Below are 23,993 nucleotides of genomic sequence, written 5' to 3'. Positions count from 1 at the left end.
CTCTAAATTCATGACGTCATTCACGCACGCTGTTTTTATTGTGTGTGTTTAGTGTGTGCATATGAGGCGCGCGTGCGTGCAGCAAAATAAGTGTTGGCACGCCGAGCCCACGCGAGCCCATGGCATCTCACCCCTGCCTTTAACAAAGGCTTATTGTACGATGAGATCACAGAATGATTTTTGTATCTCTTTTTCACATGGCACCAGCCAGGTCTCTGTTTGCCAATTTAGTTTTTACTGGCTATTATTTATCTTCATTATTTATGAAGCACTTTGGGCTACATTTTATGTAAGGTGCTATACAAATAAAGGTTTTATTATTATTACTATAAGACGCCTCAGAGCGCCAATTCTTTGCATCTGGCCAGTGATGTATATCGGACCAATTACCCATATATGGAGACCCCTGGTACCCATATATGGAGATCCATGTACTGTAATATGGAAATATGCTGTGAGAGCCCAAACATGCTTACTCAGTTATTAGTTATAAGAAAGTCCTACAGTATGATGTCTATGACATCTGACATCATACCCTTTTATGCCCATACATGGAGATCCATGTCTGTGGAACCAGCCACACAGATATGGGCTGTCTTGACCATCTGTCTTGGCCATATATGGATTCTGTTAGTGTGGTTTGTATCCTCCATATATGGGCATTCCCATATGAAGTCCTGTTAGATATGGGCTTAATATTGATGACATCAGGGAACTCCATATATGGCATGAAAGGGATTCTGTTAGTGTTCCATCAGAGTGAAGCCAGAGCGTGATGTCAGAGCAGCAAACCCATTCTGTTAAGAGTGGTTCCCCTGACATCACAGCAAACCCATAGACCTGTGATGTCACAGTAATGTGTCAGGGGAAACAGTGTCAGGCATGACCTACAGAGATACACGGATATCCATGTTGATGACATGACGTGTGTACCGCTTTGCGTGATTTTAGGCAAAAATCTGTAGGAGCAGTGTCCAAAAATGTGTTTTGCAAAAATCGGCCTGATGGTGGCGCTAGAAGAGGGGCATGTGAGAAATCAGGGGCGGAGGTTGTGATGTGCCAGCCAAGGAGTGTGTGTGCAAAGTTTGGCATGTATAGGGGCAACGGTGGCGGAGATCAGTGGCGGCTCCAGGAGGGGCAAGAGGGTGCTTTAGCCCCCCTGATGAAGGCTTAGCACCCCCTAAGCCCCCCCACCCCACAAACCCAATACTGATGAAAAATATTTAAGGAATAAATAAATAAAATGTATATGAATATGTGAAAGACAATTGACTGACTTCTATGTAAACCATACTATAAAATCATACTTTTTATGCTGGAAAGCATCTTCAGCCTCACACAAACCCTATCCGATCCTACATCAGATTTAGTCCTCAGATTTGGAGCAGGAAACTGCAAATGATCTGGTTTGTTCAGTTATCCATAACCTAGGTGCGAGTGAATCACGTTTGTCATATTAGTACTATTCATTGTTGTTTGTTGCCAAAATGAATTAGCCCCCGCTCTAAAAAAGCCAGCTCAACAAACAAACAACTCTGTCCACAAATTCTCTGTTTTCTTCATTATGTTTCTTCAATATGTTTTAAACAACTTTAAACACCAAACATCAGATTACCTACCAAATTAATCATTTTCTGAGTGATATATTGTCAATGGCATATATTTTTATGCTTTTAAAACTTTTAGAAGACCTACTGGATGATTATCTCTGGACTATTATATTATTAAAATCTTCATATGAACACAGAGATTCAGACACATCCTGTATCTCTTTACTCCTGATAGAGATAATCAGCTGAGATGTCTCTTGCAGCTGTTGCATTTTGTATTTTTTCATATCACCACCAAAATGCACTACACAGTCCAGTAATAGTGTCACTTGACCTCCCACTAATTGCAACAAAAAAACTCAACTGATTGAACAGGTGTGTTGCTGGTGACCCAGGGTCAGGGAAATGCAGTATCGAGTTTGAACTTGTTTGCATGAGTGGTTCTTAAGAATGCTCCAATTAGGTGGCCAAAGGGCGCTAGAACCAGTTTAATTCACATATTGAATTTAAAAACAATGAGTTACCAAGACAAACATTAGGTATGTGGGAAATGCAGTATCAAGTTTGAACTTTTTTGGATGAGCGGTTCTCAAAGCTGCAATTAAGTGGCCCATTCAGAACAGCCATATGTATATGTCCAAAGGGCATTAGAACCAGTTTCATTCACAGATTGAATTTAACAACAATGACATAGCTGGCATAGACAGGTCCAATCAAAGCTATAGAGTAGGCCACTTGTGAGCCCAGGAGGAGTGCTCATAGGCAGTTAGAGAGAGTGAGGAGAGTCAGTCCCTGGTGATGAGGGTTCTACAGACCTCCATGTGGTGGATGGCTATGCATAGAACAACAGGGTGTCCCTATGTCGGCTCACTGGTTAGTCCCGCTGGTCCAAAGTGGACCTCCACACAGATCTGCTTCCTCCTATGCCCAAGACAGGTGCAAATTGCTATAGCTTAGAGTAGGCCAACAAGTGGCCTACTCTATTCACACAAAAAATTGCTTTTTATCTAGTGAAATAATTGCAAATGGGTCTCTGACCCATAATGAGTCTCACTCTCAACCCATTGTTTGGGAAACATTTCCCTGGGGAGTTGAATTTCTTTCTTTCTTAAGTCTAGACACATATTGGTGATGATATTTCTTTATAAGGAATGTGTCCCAGGTTTTTTTTTTTTTTGATAATCCCTGAATGACAATTGTCACAATACATTTGTGACAATCGTGGGTTTTAAGCACTTTCCTCAAATAAGAATATGGCAGTGGATTGTTTGTTTTTAATATAGTTCAGTATAGTGGTGGCCGCCATCTTTAAATGATCAATTTTGAGGCATTTAGCAGCTGTTTTTTAAATGGTCCCCTTAACTCATTGACTGCGTATGACAAGCTATATAAGTTTGTCCATTATGCCTATATATGGCGAGTATGACGAGCTGTCGATGGTGTTTAGACAGAAAAAAAATGTATCAGCCGATCTACAAGCACACAACGCCTCGCATCGCGCGTACAAAACCCTTAATTAACACAATTTGCACTTTAAATAATCACATTTTCTGAAATTCTGCTTAGACTAAAAGGGCTACAGTGTAAAAGGCGTTTTAGGTAGGGTCATACTTAGGCCATTTTCTAATATTTCCCTTCATACAATTCCTTCATTTTTTGGTTTTGGTTTTGTTTGTTGCAATTCTTTTGTTTTGTTTTGTTGCAATTAGAGGGAGGTTGACCCCCATTTTTGGATAAAATGCCTGGACTACATAATTAAGAATCTGTTTTGTCCACAATGAATCAAGATCATCATGTGTCTAAACTAAAAGTAAAACTGGACCCAGCTGTGCCTTTATTTGTGCCAATCAATCATTCTCTACACCAATCAAGCCTTTCATGCAGCAGATAAGATTATTGATTATTCCTACAGACCGTTAAACATTTAATAGTGGATGATGTTTTGCAGCATTTGTTTTTATTAGTATTTCATTTGGGAAGAAAATCTCTAAGTCATCGGCACATGGCCTTATGGGATATCCATAAGGATAGTGGGGCGGCATAGCTCATGGGTAGAGAAACCGTTATTAGAGCACGAAGGGTTCCCGAAGGTTTCCCAGTTCGAATCCGGGCTCCCCCTGAGTTAATGTCGAAGGGTCCTTGGGCAAGACTCTGAACCCCACATTGCTCCCGGTGAGCTGGTTGGTGCCTTGCATGGTTTCCTCCGCCACCGGTGTATGAATGTGTGTGTGAATGGGTGAATGTAATGCACAATCTCTGTAAAGCGCTTTGGATAAAAAGCGCTATATAAATGCACCATTTATCCTACAGAGCAAAGGAGCCACTCGATGTTTCCCTGAAATGTCATCAGATCAAGGGGCCTACAATTACAAAGTGGTTCATAGATGACTTACAGGTTCCCATATCCGAGCAGCAGTCACAAAGGCCAGTGCTCCATGCTGAGGACTGTTGGGTGGTGGTGGTGGTGGTAACCATGGCGATTGGTTGCTGCTGAACAATGTAGGTTGGTGGCTGTTGTTGGACGTTATAGGTTGGTGGCTGTTGTTGGACGTTATAGGTTGGGGGTTGTTGCTGGACAACGTTGGCCATGTCTCTCTATAAGACCAGGACATGGAGATTAAGAAAAAACAAAGCAATGGAGAAGGAATTCTAACTATGTGTTATGTATTTTCGGCATATAGGATTAAGTTCTGCGGTCCTACTTCTATGCGTGCGTGTGTGTGTGTGTGTGTGTGTGCCTGGTCTGGCCTGGCCTGAACAACAGCGCCCCTCCCTTAACATGTGTGGTCATAAAAGGTACTGCAGGCCTGCAGGCTACATACAGACACACACGCACACACACACACACACACACACACGCACGCATACACACACGGCCACGTATAGGAGACGGTGTAACCACCGCTCAAAAATATTCTACTGTAGAGAGACAGACAGACACTAGGCAGACAGATAGGTAGGTTTTGGTGACACTTCCATTTAGAATAATGGAAGTCAATCTTCTGTATGGCAATATTTCTGAATGGAGATGTGTAACCCAACACATTTACCGTATCCCTGCAGTTGCACCCACGTGGCCGTTGGCAGCGAATAGCATTTAATGGTACCCATTAAAACCAATGAATGGGTTCCCACCATCCATATTTTCTATGCGGTTATAGTGAGTGTTACTGTGTGTTCCTGCCTTCACATATCCTGCTGTGTCTTTCCCCTAGTTTAGTATTTCCCAGTATAGTTTAGTGTCCCGTCTACTTCATTGTGTTTCTTGTTTCTTGTTAATATATACTGGACATGATCTGCCTGCCTGCCGTGTTCTGCTTCTGGGTCCTCCACTTCTGCCTCACGCTGTGTCACAAACAATGTACTTCTGTTTTCAAGATGTTACACAAAGGTTTCCTCTGTAAATAAACTAAATATGTAATGCCATGATTTCATACAGTAGATTCTAAATGTATTATGGAATTCAATAAACGAAATATAAGTATGTAAGTAAAGCCATTCTCTGAACTTATGTTGCTATATACTGTATACTTTATAGCTATAAAGTCTTTCCTGGATTGAATGAGTTAACATTACATGAATATCACCTTTGCGGCAGGTGCTTATTTCACAAGCAGTTTTACTGCTAGTGATCTGTAATTCATTCATTTATTCATTCTTGACAGAGTAAATAGTAAGAATGGATTATCCTGCAGGTTCAAGCCCAAGTTCATGTAAGCCAGGGCCCCACATTTGGTCCACCACCACTGGTACCATCTGAGGGGAATAATCCTCATAGTGACTTTTGGGGAGAATACACACACCCCTATTGCTAGAAAACACACATTCACTATCCCCACTATCCCAAACCAGTAATATTGTTTTCATATAGGGTTAGGGTTAGGGTTAGAGTCTATTGACTGTCGTATTTTCTGGTAGTGTAATAATGCAAGACAGCACTCATAGAGCAACCACGGCACTGGCACAATGCTATCACGTATTATATCTTCTAACTCTAGAGATGTATACCTGAGATGGTAACTACTGGCTCACGGACTAACACGATACGCTTTCAAAGTAGCTTCCAACACTGAAATTAATCTTCTTTTTAACATTATCCTTTTAGCCAAAACGCCTGACTGTTCCTCATGCTGTTCACATTTCTGTCATATAAAGTAATCAAAAGTCATTCAACATTTCCATTTATATACAACACAATCTTTGTCTTACCTTTAATTGTTTCTGGGCAATAAACAGCAAAACAATTGTGGTAAATAGGTCCCTAAACCAGTCCAACTGCTATTGCTTCTACCTGAGAGCAAGTGAACTGAAAACGAGTTGCTATATCTTACAATCTTACACCCAGGGGATGGATCATCTCTCTCTCTCTCTCTCTCTCTCTCTCTCTCCTCCTCTGTCTAAACACCAGATGGTGATGAAGCACCATGTACTGCATTAGGAGTGCTGAACCACTGAAATCAGAGCCTGTTGGTGATCATCAGAGATAACAGGGGAAAAAAATATGAGTGAGGATAAGGAGTGCTGCTAACTTATGAGTATTATTAAAGACTCATCCAAAATCAGCACTCTCCATTGTTCAAGGGCTTTGGCAGTACATGGTCATGCTCTTTGGCCTCTGTGGGATGGGGATGACATATTCTCTCTCTCTCTCTCTCTCTCTCTCTCTCTCTCTCTCTCTCTCTCTCTCTCTCTCTCTCTCTCTCAAGCTTTTCCCCAGCTTTTCAAAAGGGGTCCACGGGATTAATATGTATCAGTTTGGGGGTCCTTGACATGAAAAGGTTTTACTTTAGAGCAGGAGTGGTCTGTTTGGACAGTTCCACTGCATGTGAAATATAGGTTGGAGAGTGATGAAAAGGTCATTGACCCCTGACCTACAGAGAGCAACCTCCTGAAAATGTTTGGATAAATAAATGAACTCAAATTTAAAAACAAGAGGTGGCGCATGGACCCCCCCACTGAATTGCAAGGATTATATTTATAATAAAATTTGTATAGAATATAGAAATTGAATTGTCTGACATGCATTCTCCCATAGATTCACACAACTCTACTGCATTTCCAAGGGATTAAAAAAAAGAAAAACTAAAAAGGAAAGAAACGCCTGTGAATAGGGTTCCTACACACTCACATTTCCAGAATTGTCTCTCGATTCTTCAGACCATATTTACTAAGTATAAGTATTAGTAGCTACATGTACTGTAGATGCTTATTATGTACTGTATGTTACATTATGACAATAGCCAACTATTATGTTGCCAAATAATTTCAAGACTACAGTATCTAGGTACAACAGGCTCATACAAAACAATAGAACGTTGTTGTATTAGTGCTTTTGTAGCCTCCATAGTTACTGTAGTACAGCCTTGAGATAGCCCACAGCAGCCCTACCAATCAGGCTCAGCCCTATTGGCATGACGGTTTGTGCATTGCTCTGGCAAGAGGAAGTCCTGGGTTCAATTCCCGCTTCCACACGTCACAACATTTGCAAAATACAAATCATATCTTAAGTCTTTAATATCAAAATACATTAGGCAAATCATACCTTATAGATTGGTGCTGGAACACAAGGGGAGGATCATTGCCACATCTTTGAAAAGTCTGGAGTGAGTGAAGATGGTGGTGCTACTAGTCATTTGGGGCCATTTCTCCAACCCAGGACCTCACAACTAAAAAGAAAAGAATACATAAAGCAGTGTTAAACTTTCAAATTTCAGGGTCTCCCCTTAACTCTGACAGTGTACAAATGGAACCAAATGAACCTGTTTGGGTTCATTTGGTTCCATTTGTACACTACTGTCAGAGTTACAGTCTTGTATGGGTGAATTTAGACCCCCCTAAAGGAACCCACAGAGTCCCTGGAATCCACTATTTGAGAACCACTGACATAACTAACCCGTCTTGTCAACTGCCCTGCACTGTGTAGCATTGTGACACTGGCTGGCCGTTTCCTGATAGCCTACGCCAAGGGTTCCCAAACCTTTTAGGCTGTGACCCCCCAAAATAATCATATTTGAACTGGGGACCCCCAGCCCGACAAGCACTTGGAATTGAAGGCATTAAATTAAATATGACCCTGTTCCACAGATACATTTTGTGAAAATAGCTGAGCTACAAGCTTAATCGAGGCGTAGCTTGAAGATCAGCTATTCACAATGTTCGCCTCTTTCTTACTTAATATTTGGAGAGATTTGACACATTTTCAAGTTTGGTATTAAAAAATGCCTTAAAAGTCCTTAAATTGTCACTTGAGAAATGTGTACCCTACACTTATACTGCATGTTGGTTTATTTGCTTGGTTTATTTACTGAGAAAAAATAAATTGTTGGACATTAAGCTAATTAAAATTATTTGGAGACCCAACTTGGGGTCCCGGTGGTTCCGGCCTATGCCACTAGCACAACACCAGTTATTCTTGTCTCTTACAGAGAAAATAAATTATTATTATTAAAACTTGACTAATGATTATGACTGAAATCCACCTGTAGATGGAGCTGCAATGCTTACCTAAGGCAGGGAATCCATTAAAATGGCCCAGGCTATGCAATAGCGGCTGGGATTGCAGAGGTCGACCCTGGTGATGTTCAAATACACAAAGCATTTATACCAAAAGATTGTTTCACAATTATCCTAAACTTAAAAAAATATATTTGAATATAATGAAGGTGGTTAAAAAAGCATGACCACTGCCACCTGCTGGGAAGTTCTCTGTCTGCCTTCTCTGTTTGGTCACCAGTGTTAGAAGTTGGTGATGTTTAAATACACAAAGCATATATCAAGCACTTATTTCCTTATTTTAGAAAACAAAATTTGTCTTTAATGAAAGCAGTTAAAAATCAGAACACAGCAGCAGCATAATTGCCAATACCGATCAAAACTCAACTAATGGCCAATATGGTCAAAGTCTCATAGGTCTTGCTCTAATTTTGTAATGCCTCAGAGAATTCAATTTGAGAACAAACTCATTTTTCACCCAGTGCCAATTGCCTAAGCTCTAATCCCGGGCACTACACTCTCTCTGCCAACTTGGGGAGGGCCGAGAACTGAGCTCATGCTTCCTTCAGTGCATGAGGAGTGATGGTGGTGCTTCCTTCAGTGCATGAGGAGTGATGGTGGTGCTGCCTTTGCCGCTGCGATGTGACACACTGTGAGCTTGTAGATCTGCTAACCAGCATAATGAGTTCTTTTACTTTGAACTTACTCAGGACATTTCAACCACACATTATCTGATGTTCCTCTGAACATATGCTACTGTCCTCTATGTATCAAAATCTGAGCAGCATTGAACATTGTATTTCAATGCTGCTCAGATTTTGATATCTATTTACATGGTATCTATAACCCTATAGATACCCAACCCTCCTAACCCTAACCCTAACTAATGTACTTTCTACTGTTACCTGCTGGTCCATTGTGCCTGTAACTAACTATATTAAGGGTTTATGTTACAGATGAGTTATGAATAAATCCTGTTTTGTCTGTTTTTTGTTTTAGTTTTTTCTTTTCTTTTTGTGTACTGTACTGTATCACTCTGGTGTACTCTGACCTTGAAAAAAAAGAAAAAAAGATTGCTTGCATAATTAAATAATTCAAGTCAATGCCATACCAGTAAGACTCCCTAATCGGGAGATAAGCATTCAATGTTATATGAGATACTTTAATGGTTTCCTGTTGAAATAAGCTTAGTCTTTTCAGGATCTCCTTTTAGTAGACCTTGTACCAGTGAACTGTACCGTCATGAAACTGTACCTTTTCCTATGCAAACTTCTAATAAAGCCTTCAATCAATCAAAAGCGACCGTCACGTTGCAAACACAAACTTTAGAAGGCAATCGTAGCCAATGAGGAGGGAATATGGGAGATGGGACAGATCCATGTTGATGACATGACTTTAGAGGTACTGTGTACCGCTTTGCGTGATTTTAGGGCAAAATCTGTAGGAGCAGTGTCCAAAAACGTGTTTCGCAAAAATCGGCCTGATGGTGGCGCTAGAAGAGAGCCATGTGAGAAATCAGGGGCGTAGGTTGTGATTTGCCATCCAAGTAGTGTGTGTGCAAAGTTTGGCATCAATAGGGCAGACGGTGCCAGAGATAAGAGTAGGGGCAAAAGTGTGTGTGCCATATGCCATATCAACGTTTAAATTAGCCTATAAATGTTTAAAGTAGGCCTATCTTATCATAATTATCTGCTGATATGCACCACTTCAAAGGTCTTGATAAAACACATTGCATTATATTATATGGACTCAAGGTTGGCTATTTCAATGTGAAAAGCACATATGGATGGAGGAATGGAGGTATAGTACTAAAAGTTTAAATATGAATTGGAGTTAAGTTAAATACGGTTTTCTCAATAATTAACATACGGTGGCCCTTTAGAATGCACATTTTTTTGGGAGGTAATTGTCTTTCTTTTATTAGGACTTGGTGGGCCGGATTGAGATGATCAAAGGGTCCCGGGCCATATGTTGCCCATGCTCTGTAGATATCACATTCATGAGTAACCATACCACATTTTCCCTGATCTGTATCAGCCATCCCATGTCTCTGAGAACCTTGAGATGGACAGAAATCAAACACAGTCACTCTACAGATAATGGAAAGAAAAACAATTACATATTCTCTTTACAAAGGTTTGGCATTATCTAACAACGTATGGCCCTTCCCTCACTTGGCCCCCAGGGGGAAAAATGCTGCCTCTCACAACTTGTGTGTTTTAAAAAAATATTATTTGTATTTGGGCTTCCATGCCTTTATTGATAGGACAGAAGACTGATAGGAAATGGGGAGAGAGTTGTGGAGTGAGACGCAGCAAAGGTCGTCGGGATCGGGACTCAAACCCGCTGTCAGGCATCAGAGCCTATTTGTTATGCGCCTGGACCGGTAGGCCAGCGGGCACCGCCACAACTTCTGTGATGACCGTGTTGTTGGCTGATTGCTTCCTGAACTTCACTTCCCGATTCATCTGACACCAGCTACACGGGTAACAGCAGAGGATCTTCCAGCAGTCATCACAGAATGAACCCTGAGTGAGAGAGAGAGAGAGAGAGAGAGAGAGAGAGAGAGAGAGAATTGTGTAAACAAAGGAGTTAGGGTTTATAACATCTGATTTGTTTGTTTTGTCTGGTTGATGGTTGAAGTATATTTTGGAATTTGCAGACCCCGCAAGGTGTTATTATTCCTAATAAAGACATTTCAGACAACCACACATTAGCCGATGTTTCTCTTGTGTGAACATATGTTTTGGCATATTTTTAAGAGGTTGTTGTGTGAGCTCCAATGGGGCTATGGTGAATGTCTGCCCCTAAATGGCCACCAAACAAAACCAATACATATGAATGCAATACATGCATATAGTGTTGACCTTAAATGTGGACCTCGCACTGTCCACATTAAGATCCCGCTGGGGAAATTCTGTCACCAAAGACATTCATTTATTCAAGAGGTAGGTTGGGTAGGGGCCTAGGGGGTCTTACCTAGCCTGGCTTGGCAGCTAACTAACTGCAGTTTTAACGGTATACGCTCTCCATTCAGACATGTTGCCATTCAGACATTGACTTCTAATTGTCTGAGTGGCAACACTTCCATTGAGGTTAGGGTTAGGGTTAGTGTCTGAATGGGGGGATGTCTGAATGGCAACATGTACCAGTTTTAACATGGGTGGATTGTCTAGCTGTGCTAGGCTAGGTCTTACCTGGATATTGTATCGCTCTCTCATGGAGCTGCGGAGGATACAGGACACTGTCCAGCAGGACAGGCAATCCAGCAATGGCATGCCGCAGCACCAGCCGAAGTCACCAGCTGTCTGGCACTGCATGCAGCAGAAACACCAGTAGCCGAAACAACCTGGAGGGAGGAGAGAATAAGGTGGTCGGTTATTAAAGGTACACTATAGGTAACTTTAAAGGCTTTATCAGAGTCCAAGGTGAAGAGGTATCACCTAAAATATTAGGTGATAAGCTATCACCTAACAATGAGATAACAAGTGGAGGCCATCATAGTCTCGGTGAAGTCTTATCACCGTGGCGTGACGTTGTTTCTATTGTTCTCTCCTTCTCTCCCCGTCTGTCGCTCTCGCTGCTCGCACCTCTGTGCCTCTGAAACCAGGGGGCTCCACTGATTGGTCCAGATCGACCAATCAGTGAACAGGGTGATGGGGAGACTGTCTGATAGTAAAAACAGAGGAGATGTCTCGGGGTTCGCGGTGATAGCCCTTCACCGCGGCTAATGATGTAATGTTGTAGTTTTCTGACTTTAAAAGACTACACAGCGGTGATGGCTTATCACCGCAGACTGTACTATGATAGGGCCATAAGACTATTTTAATATATATTTAGATACATTTTTTAGCAGTAATTTCCCTTTATCAGCTACTATTATTGTGTTTCCTTGCAGAAAGACACATCCCCCTGGCTGTATTTTGGTTCTGTTGTCTTTGATGCTCTATTTGATTAGAGATCAGATCACTAACGAGCACAAAACAAGTTTAGGCTCAATCAATCAACCCAATCAATGTTGTTAGGGAAGAAAATCTCTAAGAAGCTGAGACTGTAAGGGACGTTGTCCTCGGCACATGGTCTTATGGGATATCCTACAGAGCCAAGGAGCCACTTGATGTTTCCCTGAAATGTTGTCAGATAATAATAATGGATTGCATTTTCATAGTACTTTTCTAAGCAAGTTGCGAACTCAAAGCGCTTTACAATGGTCCATTCATTCATAAATTGGGGAGGGACCTACAGTTACAAAGTGGTTCATAGATGACTTACAGGTTCCCATATCCGAGCAGCAGTCACAAAGGCCAGTGCTCCATGCTGAGGACTGTTGGGTGGTGCTGGTGGTGGTGGTAACCCTGGCGATTGGTTGCTGCTGAATAATGTTGGTTGGTGGCTGTTGTTGGACGTTATAGGCAGGCTGCCGTGGCTGGACGCTATAGGCTGGCTGGCGTGGCTGGACGTTATAGGCTGGCTGGCGTGGCTGGACGCTATAGGCTGGCTGCCGTGGCTGGACGTTATAGGCAGGCTGCCGTGGCTGGACGCTATAGGCTGGCTGGCGTGGCTGGACGTTATAGGCTGGCTGCTGGGGCTGGATGTTATAAGCTGGCTGCCGTGGCTGGACGTTATAGGCTGGCTGCCGTTGCTCAACGTTATAGGCTGACTCCCGTTGCTGCATGTTATAGGCTGGCTCCCGTTGCTGCATGTTATAGGCTGGCTCCCGTTGCTGGACGTTATAGGCTGGCTCCCGTTGCTGGATGTTATAGGCTGGCTGCTGTTGCTGGACATTAAAGGCTGGGGGTCGTTGCTGTACGAAGTTGGCCATGTCGCTCTATAAGAACAGGACATGGAGAGGAAGAAAAAACAAAGCGATGGAGAAGGAATTCTAACTATGTGTTATATATTTTCTGCATTTACGATTAAGTTCTGCGGTCCACCTTCTGTCCAGTCTTTAAAAACATTCTACTGTAGAGAGACAGACAAACAGGCAGACAGACAGACAGACAGACAGACAGACAGACAGACAGACAGACAGACAGACAGACAGACAGACAGAGAGTGCTTTCTTCAGGCAGTTTCTTCAGAAACACCAATATAGAGTGTACTTGTTATGAGTATTTGTTTTAGAGCTATAAATCATAATCAGCCATACTGTCCCTTTTGTGCCCATATATGGAGATCTCGGTATATGTACTGTATGTCCTTGTGCATTTTATGCCCATGTATGGAGATCCCTGAGGTCATCAGTATACGCATGGGCATATCAGTTGGATAGGCAGTTCTTGGCCTTAATTAGGGCCCAAGGTGGAGGGGCCTTAATTATTTTATACTTTAGCTATTGAAAAATAGCAGATATACAAGCTCACAGCTTGGCACCGAGTGCCGCGTTGCGAGCTTGTATATCTGCTATTTTTGAAGAAGTCGTGAAAATGTGTGCAAATCTTTGAATATATGTATTTTTTAAGCGAATATTTGTAACTCAAATTTTGTTTCTGGGTGGTCCCTGAAACGAAATGTTTTTAGATGGGGGTCCGTGGCAAATACATTTCATTAAATAAATAATCTTATTCAAGGTTACCAATGTATGCTTTATTATTTTTTAAATATGCTGTATTTCAACTTTGAGATGGGGCCCCCATAAATATCTAAGGCACAGAGACACATGGCACAGTGTAACGCTAGTCTGGTGGAGAAGTTATTGCAGTCTGCAAGATAAATGTAGTGAGTATAACACCGGACGATAGATTGCTCCATGACAGGTTGAAATGGGAGATAGGGCAAGATCATCCAACAGCCTACGACCTGGTTGAAACCGGGTTGCCAGAAATTACAGGTCGTAGGCTGTTGAATGATCTCACCCCTACTGGGAAATGGAGTAAAACACCAGGACTGTCTTTCAAATGGGGGTCTGGTACAAGTAGCTTTGTACCAGAACCATTTCAAATGTAGCCTATACTTGCTGTATACACAGAAGCGAAGCATTCTACTTCAAACTGATGAATCTCTTTTTGGTGGGCATAGCTATTATGTTCTCTATTACAGTCAGTGACACTGTATACATTTACACACAATGTACTTCTGTTTTCAAGATGTTACACAAAGGTTTCCTCTGTAAATAAATTAATAATGCCATGATTACATACACACAGTAGATTCTAAATGCATTATGGAATTCAATAAACTAAATAGAAGTGTGTAAGTAAAACCATTCTCTGAACTTACTGTATACTGTATATAGCTAAAGTCTTACCTGGATTGAATGGGTTAACATGAATACATGAATATCACCTTTGCAGCAGGTGCTTATTTCACTAGCAGTTTTACACATGCAAACTTGCAAAGCACGTCTCTATGGCTGGCAAAATCTGTAATTCATTCATTCATTCATTCTTGATAGAGTAAATAGTAAGAATGGATTATGGTGCAGGTTCCAGCCCCAGTTCATGTAAGCCAGGACCCCAAATCTGGTCCACCACCACTGGTACCATCTGAGGGGAATAATTCTCATAGTGATGTTTGGGGAAAAATACACATACCCCTAGTGCTAGAAAACACACACTATCCCCACTATCCCAAACCAGTAAGTAATATTATTTTTATATAGGCTATTGACCTGTCTCATTTTCTGGTAGTGTAAGTGTAAGACAGCACTAATATACAGTACTGTAGCAACCACAACATTTCCATTTATATACAACACATTCTTTGTCTTACCTTTTATTGAGACTTTAATTGTTTCTGGACGATAAACAGCAAAACAAATGTGGTAAATAGGTCCCTAAACCAGTCTATTGCTTCTACCTGAGAGCAAGTGAACTGAAAAAGTGTTACAACCAGGGGATAGATCATAGGCTATGACATTCTCGCACTCTCTCTCTCTCTCTCTCACTCTCTCTCTCTCTCTCACTCTCGCTCTCTTCTGTACATTAGGAGTGCTGAACCACATAAATCAGAGCCTGTTGGTGATCATCAGAGATAACCAGGGAAAAAAATATGACAGAGGTGGTCATGCTCTTTGGCCTCTGTAGTGTGGTACGATGCGTAAAAAAACTGCTCCATAGGACTTTTGTGCAAAAATTGATTGCAGATCTTGGTTCTATAGAGTCCAAACTAGGGGGGTCATTAGTACGAAAGCCAGTTAATGATTTCCATAATAATAGAGGTTTATTTTTTGTAGGTTTTAAAATATTCTGAGTTGATTTATTACACTTTTAGCAGCCAGAATAACCTTTCTGTCTTTTAGTTGGGGCTAAAATACAGAAAGCATGTAAGCATAAAGGTGTTTGTAGCTGGGCTCTGATAACAAAAATGAGTAGTAGCCAATACCAGGGGTCTTCCACATGGGAATCCTAAGGGGTCCTCAGAGTTACTATATACAGGGGGCCTAGGGGCTGTAAACTGGTAAAACTGGTCACGTCAGTTTTGGCCCTATTCTTGCAACCATTACAGCAATTTGCTAACTATTTTGTATAATATTAGACATCCTACTCCTACTCTCTCTACCCGCCCACTCTACTCCAGTGGTTTTCAACCTTTTCAGGCCATGACCCCCAAAATAATCATATTTCAACACCATCAGGAATATTGAGATGCACTTTCTTGCAGCTGCATCGCCGGTTGCTGCAATCTCCATTTGTACACTCTCAGGGTTAGTAACCCTGCAAATGTTGGTGCCCAGAGATTGAAAATGGTATCAAATGGGGGGTCTGTGGTCTAATGCAAATCAAACTGAGGGTCCTTAAGGATAAATAAAAAGGTTGAGAATCAATGCTATAGAACCACGCTGTAAAAACCTTCTCTTATGGGGGTCCCTGGCATAGCTTTTCAAATGTATCAATTTGGGGGGTCCTTGACAGTTCCACTGTATGTGAAATATAGGTTGGAAAGTGGTGAAAAGGTCATTGACCCCTGACCAACAGAGAGCAACCTTGTGAAAAAGTTTGGATAAATAAATAAACTCATATTTAAAAACAGGGTGTGGCGCATGGACCCTCCCACTGAATTGCAAGGATTATATGTATAATACAATTTGTATCCACAAGTTTCCGCGGGAGTTTACTGGAGACTATCAGGACCAAACTTCCGGGTTTAACAGCAGACATACAAGCTCACGTCGCGTCGCAGATGCAACCCGTTGTGAGCTTGTAAATCGGCGGCGGAACCTCGGTGTAGACGTTTGCGCAATGCACTATGGGGCGTAGGAAACTCGTGGATAGAAATTGAATTGTCTGACATGCATTCTCCCATTATCTCACACACATGCACAACTCTATTGCAAAAAATGAAAAGAAACTCCTGTGAATAGGGTTCCTACACACTCAAATTTCCAGAATTGTCCCTCGATTCTTCAGACCATATTTAATAAGACGTATAAGTATCTACATGTACTGTAGATGCTTATTATATACTCTATGTTACATTATGACAATAGCCAACTATAATGTTGCCAAATAATTTCAAGACTGTAGTTAGGTACAACAGGCTCATACAAATCAATGGAACTTTGTTGTATGGCTATTTTTTAGGGGGGAAAAATTATATTTTTTGAGAATTTATGAAAATGTGACCTCACATTGAAAGCGTATAATACTAAATCATTTTGTCATATAAATATTAACTAACTGCATACCTTCGTTCATGTACAATTCACAAGTGAACTAGAAAGGAGAACAAAGTCCATTGACTTTGATTTATTGCCTGTTAGATTAGGTAAATCATATTTACACACCGTATAATAAAAGACTATAAATAAAGTCACTCCTACAGTACACAGAACGTTTGACGAGTTTTACTGTCCAAAGAAGACGCAAATTAACCGATTAACCGCAGTGCTATCATACACATTATTGCCCCATGATTGAATACAAATATTTACTATTATTTAATTGTCACCTCAAAGAACTGAAAATGAATTGGGGAAAAAAGCTCTGTCTGTGCAGATCAGTCTATTCACAGTGTCTATTGAAATGACAACAAACGCAGCCATAAAGGAGAGGATAAGAAACCATAACAAATGCATGGTTTCCTTTAACCTTAGATCAAGACTGTCATTGATTTATTTGTGCATCTAGGACACTTGGAGGTCTGTGTTTAAGGAACCACCAGATGTTACAATATCAGACATTTGGTTTTCTTTCAGCTTATCACAAGGCAAAATCTTGCATATAACAAAATTAATTTCATACAATGTAATACATTTAAGGCCTTTTTAAATGTGATGAGATGTGAGTTGAAGACTTGGACCTTTATCTTTTGACTACTATATTGCTTACTCTGCACTTAATGTTTTATCACATGATTTTGTAACCCATTTTTCACCCAGTGCCAATTGCCTAAATTGTAATCCTGGGCGCTACACTCCCTCTGCCAACCTGGGGAGGGATTCAGTGCATGAGGAGTGAGCAGGCCGCTTCTTACACCTGACAGGGGGAACTTCCCCGGTTGGACGTAGAGAGTGGAAGGAACACGTTATTCCAACCAGTTCCTTTCCCCTCCATCAGGCACCACGGCTGGCCAGGGGGAGGCATTATAGAGAGAAGGAGTACTGCTGTTTTTGTGAGGGTAGCTACCCTAGGAGACACGAGGAGAACATGCAAACTCCACACAGAACGGCCCTTTCGCCAACCCCACCTAGGGTGTGGGCGCTGATGACAGAGGAGAGGGCTAGGGAACATTCACCTACCTAGGAGGGGAAGAGGGAAAAAATGGAAGGGGAGAGGGGGAGAAGGGGAAAAAGGAAAAAAAAGGAGAAAGAGAGAGAAAGAAAGAAAACGACTGTGGAAAGGATGAAACAGCCAGACTTCTTGTGCATCTCCCTAGTGATTCGTCCAAGTGCCTTAGGAGTATACGTGATAGATTCATGAAAATTTGGACCTTTGTCAATTTTAGGTATGCTTTGTGAGGATCCGAAGGTCGTGGGTTCGATCCCCACATACGCCGGGTCAGGTGTTCGATTTCCACCTACGCCGTGCAAAATAACCCTGCAATAAATAAAAAACACATCCTCATTGTTTTCTCCATCTAAATAGACCAAGACATTGCCTTTTTCTCCATCATCTAACCCATTACAATATACAATATGTAGGCCTGCATTGACAGATGCCTGTTAAGCAACCCTTGTGAGACTGCACTTCATTCATACTTATTATGTTGTAAATCTATTCATCTAGTATACTGTAGTGACTAGTATATATTATTTATATATTCACTGTACATTTTATATTTGTTAGATAATTATTTTCACTTATTCAGAGATCCACTGCAAATGCAGATCAGTATTTCACTTTATTATTTCATCTTGAATATTATATTTTCTGCATGATAGTACTATTTTATTTGTCTGTCATTCAATGTTATGATTTTTTTAAAGAACCCCAATTTATACACACACACACACACACACACACACACACACACACACACACACACACACACACACACACACACACACACACACACACACACACACACACACACACACACACACACACACACACACACACACACACCTTTAATATTATGACACCTGAACTTATCTAGAATGGGAATCAAACACTGCTCCAGAGGACAATTTACAGTAAATAACTAATTGAACATAAACAGTAATGTAGTGGAGCAGGGAAATAGAGGAATGCATGGTATGTTACACATTTAAGTAATCTGGATCCTTCATGTAAAAGAAGTAGTAAAAAAATAACTCAACTGCATGAAAGGTAAATATATTTTGAATCCGTAAACATACAAAATAGAAAATGGTCTATAGTGACGAATACGTATACGTCGCTGTTGGGTGGAAACCCTGGCCAGTATACATGGGCTTGTAGATCTTCTGAAATTGTAAAAATAGCTAATCTACAGGCTGACATGTCGGTGCGTTGTGGGCTTGTAGATTTGCTATTAATTTTCTTTTGGCTGCTAGCCACTCCTCCTTTGTTAGGGTCTCTGTATTTGGGCAGTATATTGTTCCTTTGTATTGGCTGTGTCCCGTTTCACTTATTCGGAACTGGCCACATTTTCGGCACGAATTTGCCTCCACTGTCCGCTTATTGAACCTGGCCGTGGACGGACGTCGTCCTCGGACAGGTGGTGGGACCGCTGGAGCAGCGGGACGTGGCCTTCGGACAGGTGGTGGGACTACTGGAGCAGCGAGAAGAGCTGAGGTCTGGTAGACGGCAAAGGGCACAGAGACGAGGCGTGGTGCTAAGGTAGGAAGATGAGACGAAGGGAGAGTTTGAGGGAGGAGTGAGGGTGCAGGGGCGGCTGTGACGGGGGCTCGGACAAACACAGCAACTGGGGGCTTTGGGAGAAGCTGCCTCTGTGCCGACGGTCTTTGATGGACGGCAGGTAGGGTGGCACCAACTTCAACTATTGACCCTTTTCTTGTCTTAGCTTCTGGCCCCTGTCCTGTGGCACCAGGCATGGAAGATGGAGGTACGTAGGTGGCAGACGGCTGAGCTGCTTCTACAGTGAGGGAGCAGGCAGTAGATATATTCAGAGCAGGGTCTTCCAGAAATCTTCCTACCGCCAGTAAAGGACAGAGTGAGGTGAACGAACTGTCGCCGGGCACAGTGCTCCCCTCAAACTTGCCTTTCTGTTTAAGTTCTAGCCAACTACCGGTAAAACAAGGAACATTCATTCAAATGCTTGCATGCATATTGCATGTTTAGGCCAATATGCTACAACTGTAGATTGTCTGTGGAAATGATATGTTATAGAGTGATGGACTTCCCCAGATCAGCAACAATGTTCAGACAGCCATCAATAATAGAAAGGAATCGATAGCGGGATTGATATGGGGATCGAAATTGATTAAAAAAAAACTATAATCTTACATTATACGTTATTCAGAAACAATTATTTGCCATCTCTCCAGGTCAAACATGAAGCTTGATGCGGATAACTTTCATCCGTGTTCAACAGCCACAGAGAGGCTGCACCTGCAGACAATCCTTAACTGAGGACTGAACTTCCATCAAAATTAAATTATTCCAAAAACTGTAAATCTGGCCACTTCTTCTCTGAATTAATTAATTCTCAGAATTAAACGTTTGAGTTTTCCTAAAAAGCAGACACAAATTAGACAATTACAAAAGCCTTACGTGCATTCTCTTTAGGCCCTGTGGTCCACTTCCTTTTAAGGCCTTTTTCTTCCATGTTCTGAGAGGAATAAGAGATAGATTAACAATGCAACAAAATAATAAAACATGTATTGAGTGCAGAAGGGAGAACAACAGGGCTGACATGCCCCTGGTTGACAGCGGAATTAACCTACGTGTACCAAGACTATATATTTGTAATCCATTTGTTGTTAATGTGTGTATGATATAAATGAAGAGATGATTAGAAAAACTGTCAGATTGTTTTTTATTTATGGTCCAATACAATCAATTCCACAGAAAAAGGAAAAAGACTGGGCGCTCAGAAGTTAAAAAAACAAGTGTGCCGAAGGTGCTCTTTGGTGGGGAACTGAAAACTTGCAAATAAGGAAAAAGAAAACAAGGCACTCTTCTAGTGAAAAAGTAAAAATGGAATAACCCACGTGTATAGCGGCCTACACAGCCTTCTCTAGGGTACAATCAATTCCACCTTTGCCTTTGGCCTGGTGGAGATCATAAACAAATGTAACAGAAACTGACACATTTGAGAGAAATACTAGCATCTCTACATCTTAAGATTTTTTCATTTGCTCCAACCAGTCCCTTACAGATAGCGTCTCTGTCTTAGGACAATACATTTTGCCCCTATACTGGCTGTGCCCCGTTTTTGCTGTGTTGAACTGTCCACACTTCTTTCAAGTGTTACCCAGCGCTGTCCTATTGTAAAGTCTTTTACAATGGATACGTGAAGATGGAGCACATTTTTTCATTTGCTCCAACCATTCCCTTACAGATAGCGTCTCTGTTTTAGGACAATAAACTGTGCCCCTATACTGGCTGTGCCCCGTTTTTGCTATCTTGAACTGTCCACACTTCTTACAAGTGTTACCCAGCACTGTCCTATTGTAAAGTCTTTTACAATGGATACGTGAAGATGGAGCAAGATGGGGAATGGGAAGATGGGGAACAGGCAACACATTAGTGATTGGAGCCCATATGGAGATGCCAACGGGTGCGGTGGCGGGAGAGTGAGAGACACTAGTGGCAGGGGCTTGAGATTGTCTTTTACAATGGATATGTGAAGATGGAGCAAGACGGGGAATGGGAAGACGGGCAACAGGCAACACATTAGTGGTTGGAGCAGATATGGAGATGCCAACGGGTGCAGTGGCGGGAGCGTGAGAGACACTAGTGGCAGTACGTGCAGTTGGAGCAAGACGGCCAATGGGAAGACAGGGAACAGGCAAGACACTAGGGATTGGAGTGGGTATGGAAATGCCAACGGGTCCAGTGGTGGGAGTGTGAGAAAAACTTGTGGCAGGAGCTTGAGATTTCTTTATGGCGATGCCAACGGGTGCAGTGGTGGGTGAGTGAGAGAGACTAGTGGCAGTACGTGCAGAAGAAGCAAGACGGGCAATGGGAAGATGTGGAACAGGCAACATATTAGGGATTGGAGCGGGTATGGAGATGTCAACGGATGCAGTGGCTTCAGATTTTTTTCTTTGCTCCAACCATTCCCTTACAGATAGAGTCTCTGTATTAGGACAATACATGTTGCCCCTATACGCGCTATGCCCCGTTTGTGTAGTCCTGAACTGTCCACACTTCTTACAGGAGTTGGTCAGCACCGTCCTCTTGTAAAACCTTTTACAAGAGGGCTTGCCTCCAAGACTACTGGCAGCTGGATGGATAGGCGCAGATGGAGGAAGACGGGCAATGGGAGGACGGGGAACAGCAAACACATTAGGGATTGGAGCGGGTATGGAGACGCCAACGGGTGCAGTGGTGCGAACGTGGGCGACACTAGTGGCAGCGGCTTGAGAAGGGGCAGAATATATCTGGCGGACTAGAATGACAGGACCAGCACCGGGAGGTTTGAGAAAAATCTGTCTCTGGGTTGACAATGTTGGCCGGATAGCGGGTATGACAGCAGGGCGGGGGGCTATAGCCCGCCTCTTGGTCTTTGCCTGTCCATGCTCAGGGCCATATGGTTGAGGAACAACAGTGGGGCGGGCCAGATACCCTTCTAGGCTGTCCCCATGATCCACAGCCTGAACATATAAAGGACAGAAGAAAACATTTAAAAAAGGTATATAAACAGGACATTCAAATAATTAAATTAGATCGTATTTTGCCCACTTGCCAGCTATTAATATAATAAAAACACATAATATAAACAATATAACACAAAAACCTTGTTGAAAACACTTATGGATATGGAAGTGATTTGATTATTTCTGCCATATGTTTTGGCCATAGAATGACCGCCAGGGAATGAGTGGTCAAAATGAGTGGACAATCACACATCACAGGTGAGAACCATAAGGCGAATTAGCCTAATGGTTAATTAACTCACAGTAGGGCTAGGGCTGGGCAATTCACCAAAAATATATATAAACGGATATTCAGAATCAGAACCAATAACTGACTTAATCTTGCTCATATAGGTTAATTGAATAAACGATAGTGTTTGATTTAATTGACTCAAAATAATAATATATTTATATATTCTTTTTACAATATTAAGCAATAGCAAAAATGCCCATCTAACAAGCTCACAACGTGGTGATACTGTGTTATTTTCACTGTTAGTAAAGGGATTTATAAGATATTTGACCAATCTGCGAAGTAAATCCTTACCAAGAAAGTTCTTCACCAATGTGTTTCTAAAGGTGTGTAATAATATGTACTAAAAGGTTGAAATTCAACTCTCGGGGGAAACCTCATAAAAAAACTGATTTGTGTTTGTTTCCCATTAATTTACTATACAGGAAAGAAATACAAAAAATACATATGCTTTAAGTAGCATGTGAGGGGTCAAACTAGGGGTTTTTCATGATGCTGAATCCATTGCAAGCATTTGTTTTGCATGAAAAACATTCCTTGGGCTAAAAACGGACCCACAAAACGATGGTTTAGTGATGAATCATCACTTTTCACCGTTTTGGGTAGGGGCCACGGAATGTTTTGCGTGCAATGGATTCAGCATCATGAAAAACCCCTAGTTTGACCCCTCATATGCTACTTAAAGCATATCTATTTTTTGTTTTTTTCCTGTATAGTAAATTAATGGGACACAAACACAAATCAGTTTTTTTGTGAGGTTTCCCCCGGGAGTTGAATTTCAACCTTTTAGTACATATTATTACACACCTTTAGAAACACATTGGTGAAGAAATTTCTTGGTAACGATTTACTTCGCAGATTTTCTTATGTTCCCCTTGCTACGTTTCTTTTTTTAACAGTGAAAATGGTAATGCCCTAAATGCCCAGCCCTGACTGGTCAGGTGACAAAGTCCAATCACAAATGACAGTTAATCACAGGTGAACTCAGAGTTCACATCAGAGTACAAAATAAGAAAAGTCAATATAACTTAAACAAAATAAGAAAGGGTGACGTAATAATCAAATATCTATAGATAAATAGTAGGATTTAGAGCAACATAATATCAAAAATATTATAAATGGTCCTGACTCCCAAGTCTTTCAATAAGCTCATTACAAAAATTGAGTCATATGAAAATTGTCATTGCAGTAGCACAGAAAGAAAAACAATCGTTTTGGAGTATACATTGGGGTTGTGCCACAACAAATTGCTAAAAATATTGAAGCTTTGTGCTGGTCGAAAACCAAAGTCAGTTACCTGTACTGGGTCTGGGTATATTAGGTTCCTTGCGGTTTTTCAAATAGCTTTCCTGTTATGGACTGGCACAGAATAGCTTTGTTTCTCAAACCAAGTAAATTGTATGAAAAGTATTCATATATGTTTTGCACACACAATATGAAAACATTGTGACAGTGCACTTTGGCAAAAATGAAAACATTAAATTACATACATTATGAATAGAATTATAATGTG

The 23,993-nt window shown here is 41.5% G+C and overlaps 1 protein-coding gene across 1 annotated transcript in view; it reads right to left on the bottom strand.

The window, feature by feature from the left end:
- Positions 1 to 23,993, bottom strand: part of LOC308297926 (uncharacterized protein) — a gene marked incomplete at its 3' end in the record, with an annotated part of 33,556 nt that overhangs the window by 1,959 nt on the left and 7,604 nt on the right. The window contains exons 4-10 of the mRNA XM_080741490.1: positions 20,138 to 20,195; positions 19,091 to 19,200; positions 17,670 to 17,721; positions 13,660 to 13,684; positions 12,315 to 12,870; positions 11,240 to 11,356; positions 3,944 to 4,145 (exon numbers count right to left, since the gene is read on the bottom strand). Coding sequence (XP_080597616.1) covers positions 3,944 to 4,145; positions 11,240 to 11,356; positions 12,315 to 12,870; positions 13,660 to 13,684; positions 17,670 to 17,721; positions 19,091 to 19,200; positions 20,138 to 20,195 — 1,120 coding nt within the window. The remainder of the gene's footprint in view (positions 1 to 3,943; positions 4,146 to 11,239; positions 11,357 to 12,314; positions 12,871 to 13,659; positions 13,685 to 17,669; positions 17,722 to 19,090; positions 19,201 to 20,137; positions 20,196 to 23,993) is intronic.

This window comes from Nannobrachium achirus (genome assembly GCF_963921795.1).
Source record: "Nannobrachium achirus genome assembly, chromosome: 14".
NCBI classification, from domain to species: domain Eukaryota; kingdom Metazoa; phylum Chordata; class Actinopteri; order Myctophiformes; family Myctophidae; genus Nannobrachium; species Nannobrachium achirus.
Note: the sequence above shows the minus strand (reverse complement) of the source record. Positions and strands in the feature narration are given on the sequence as shown.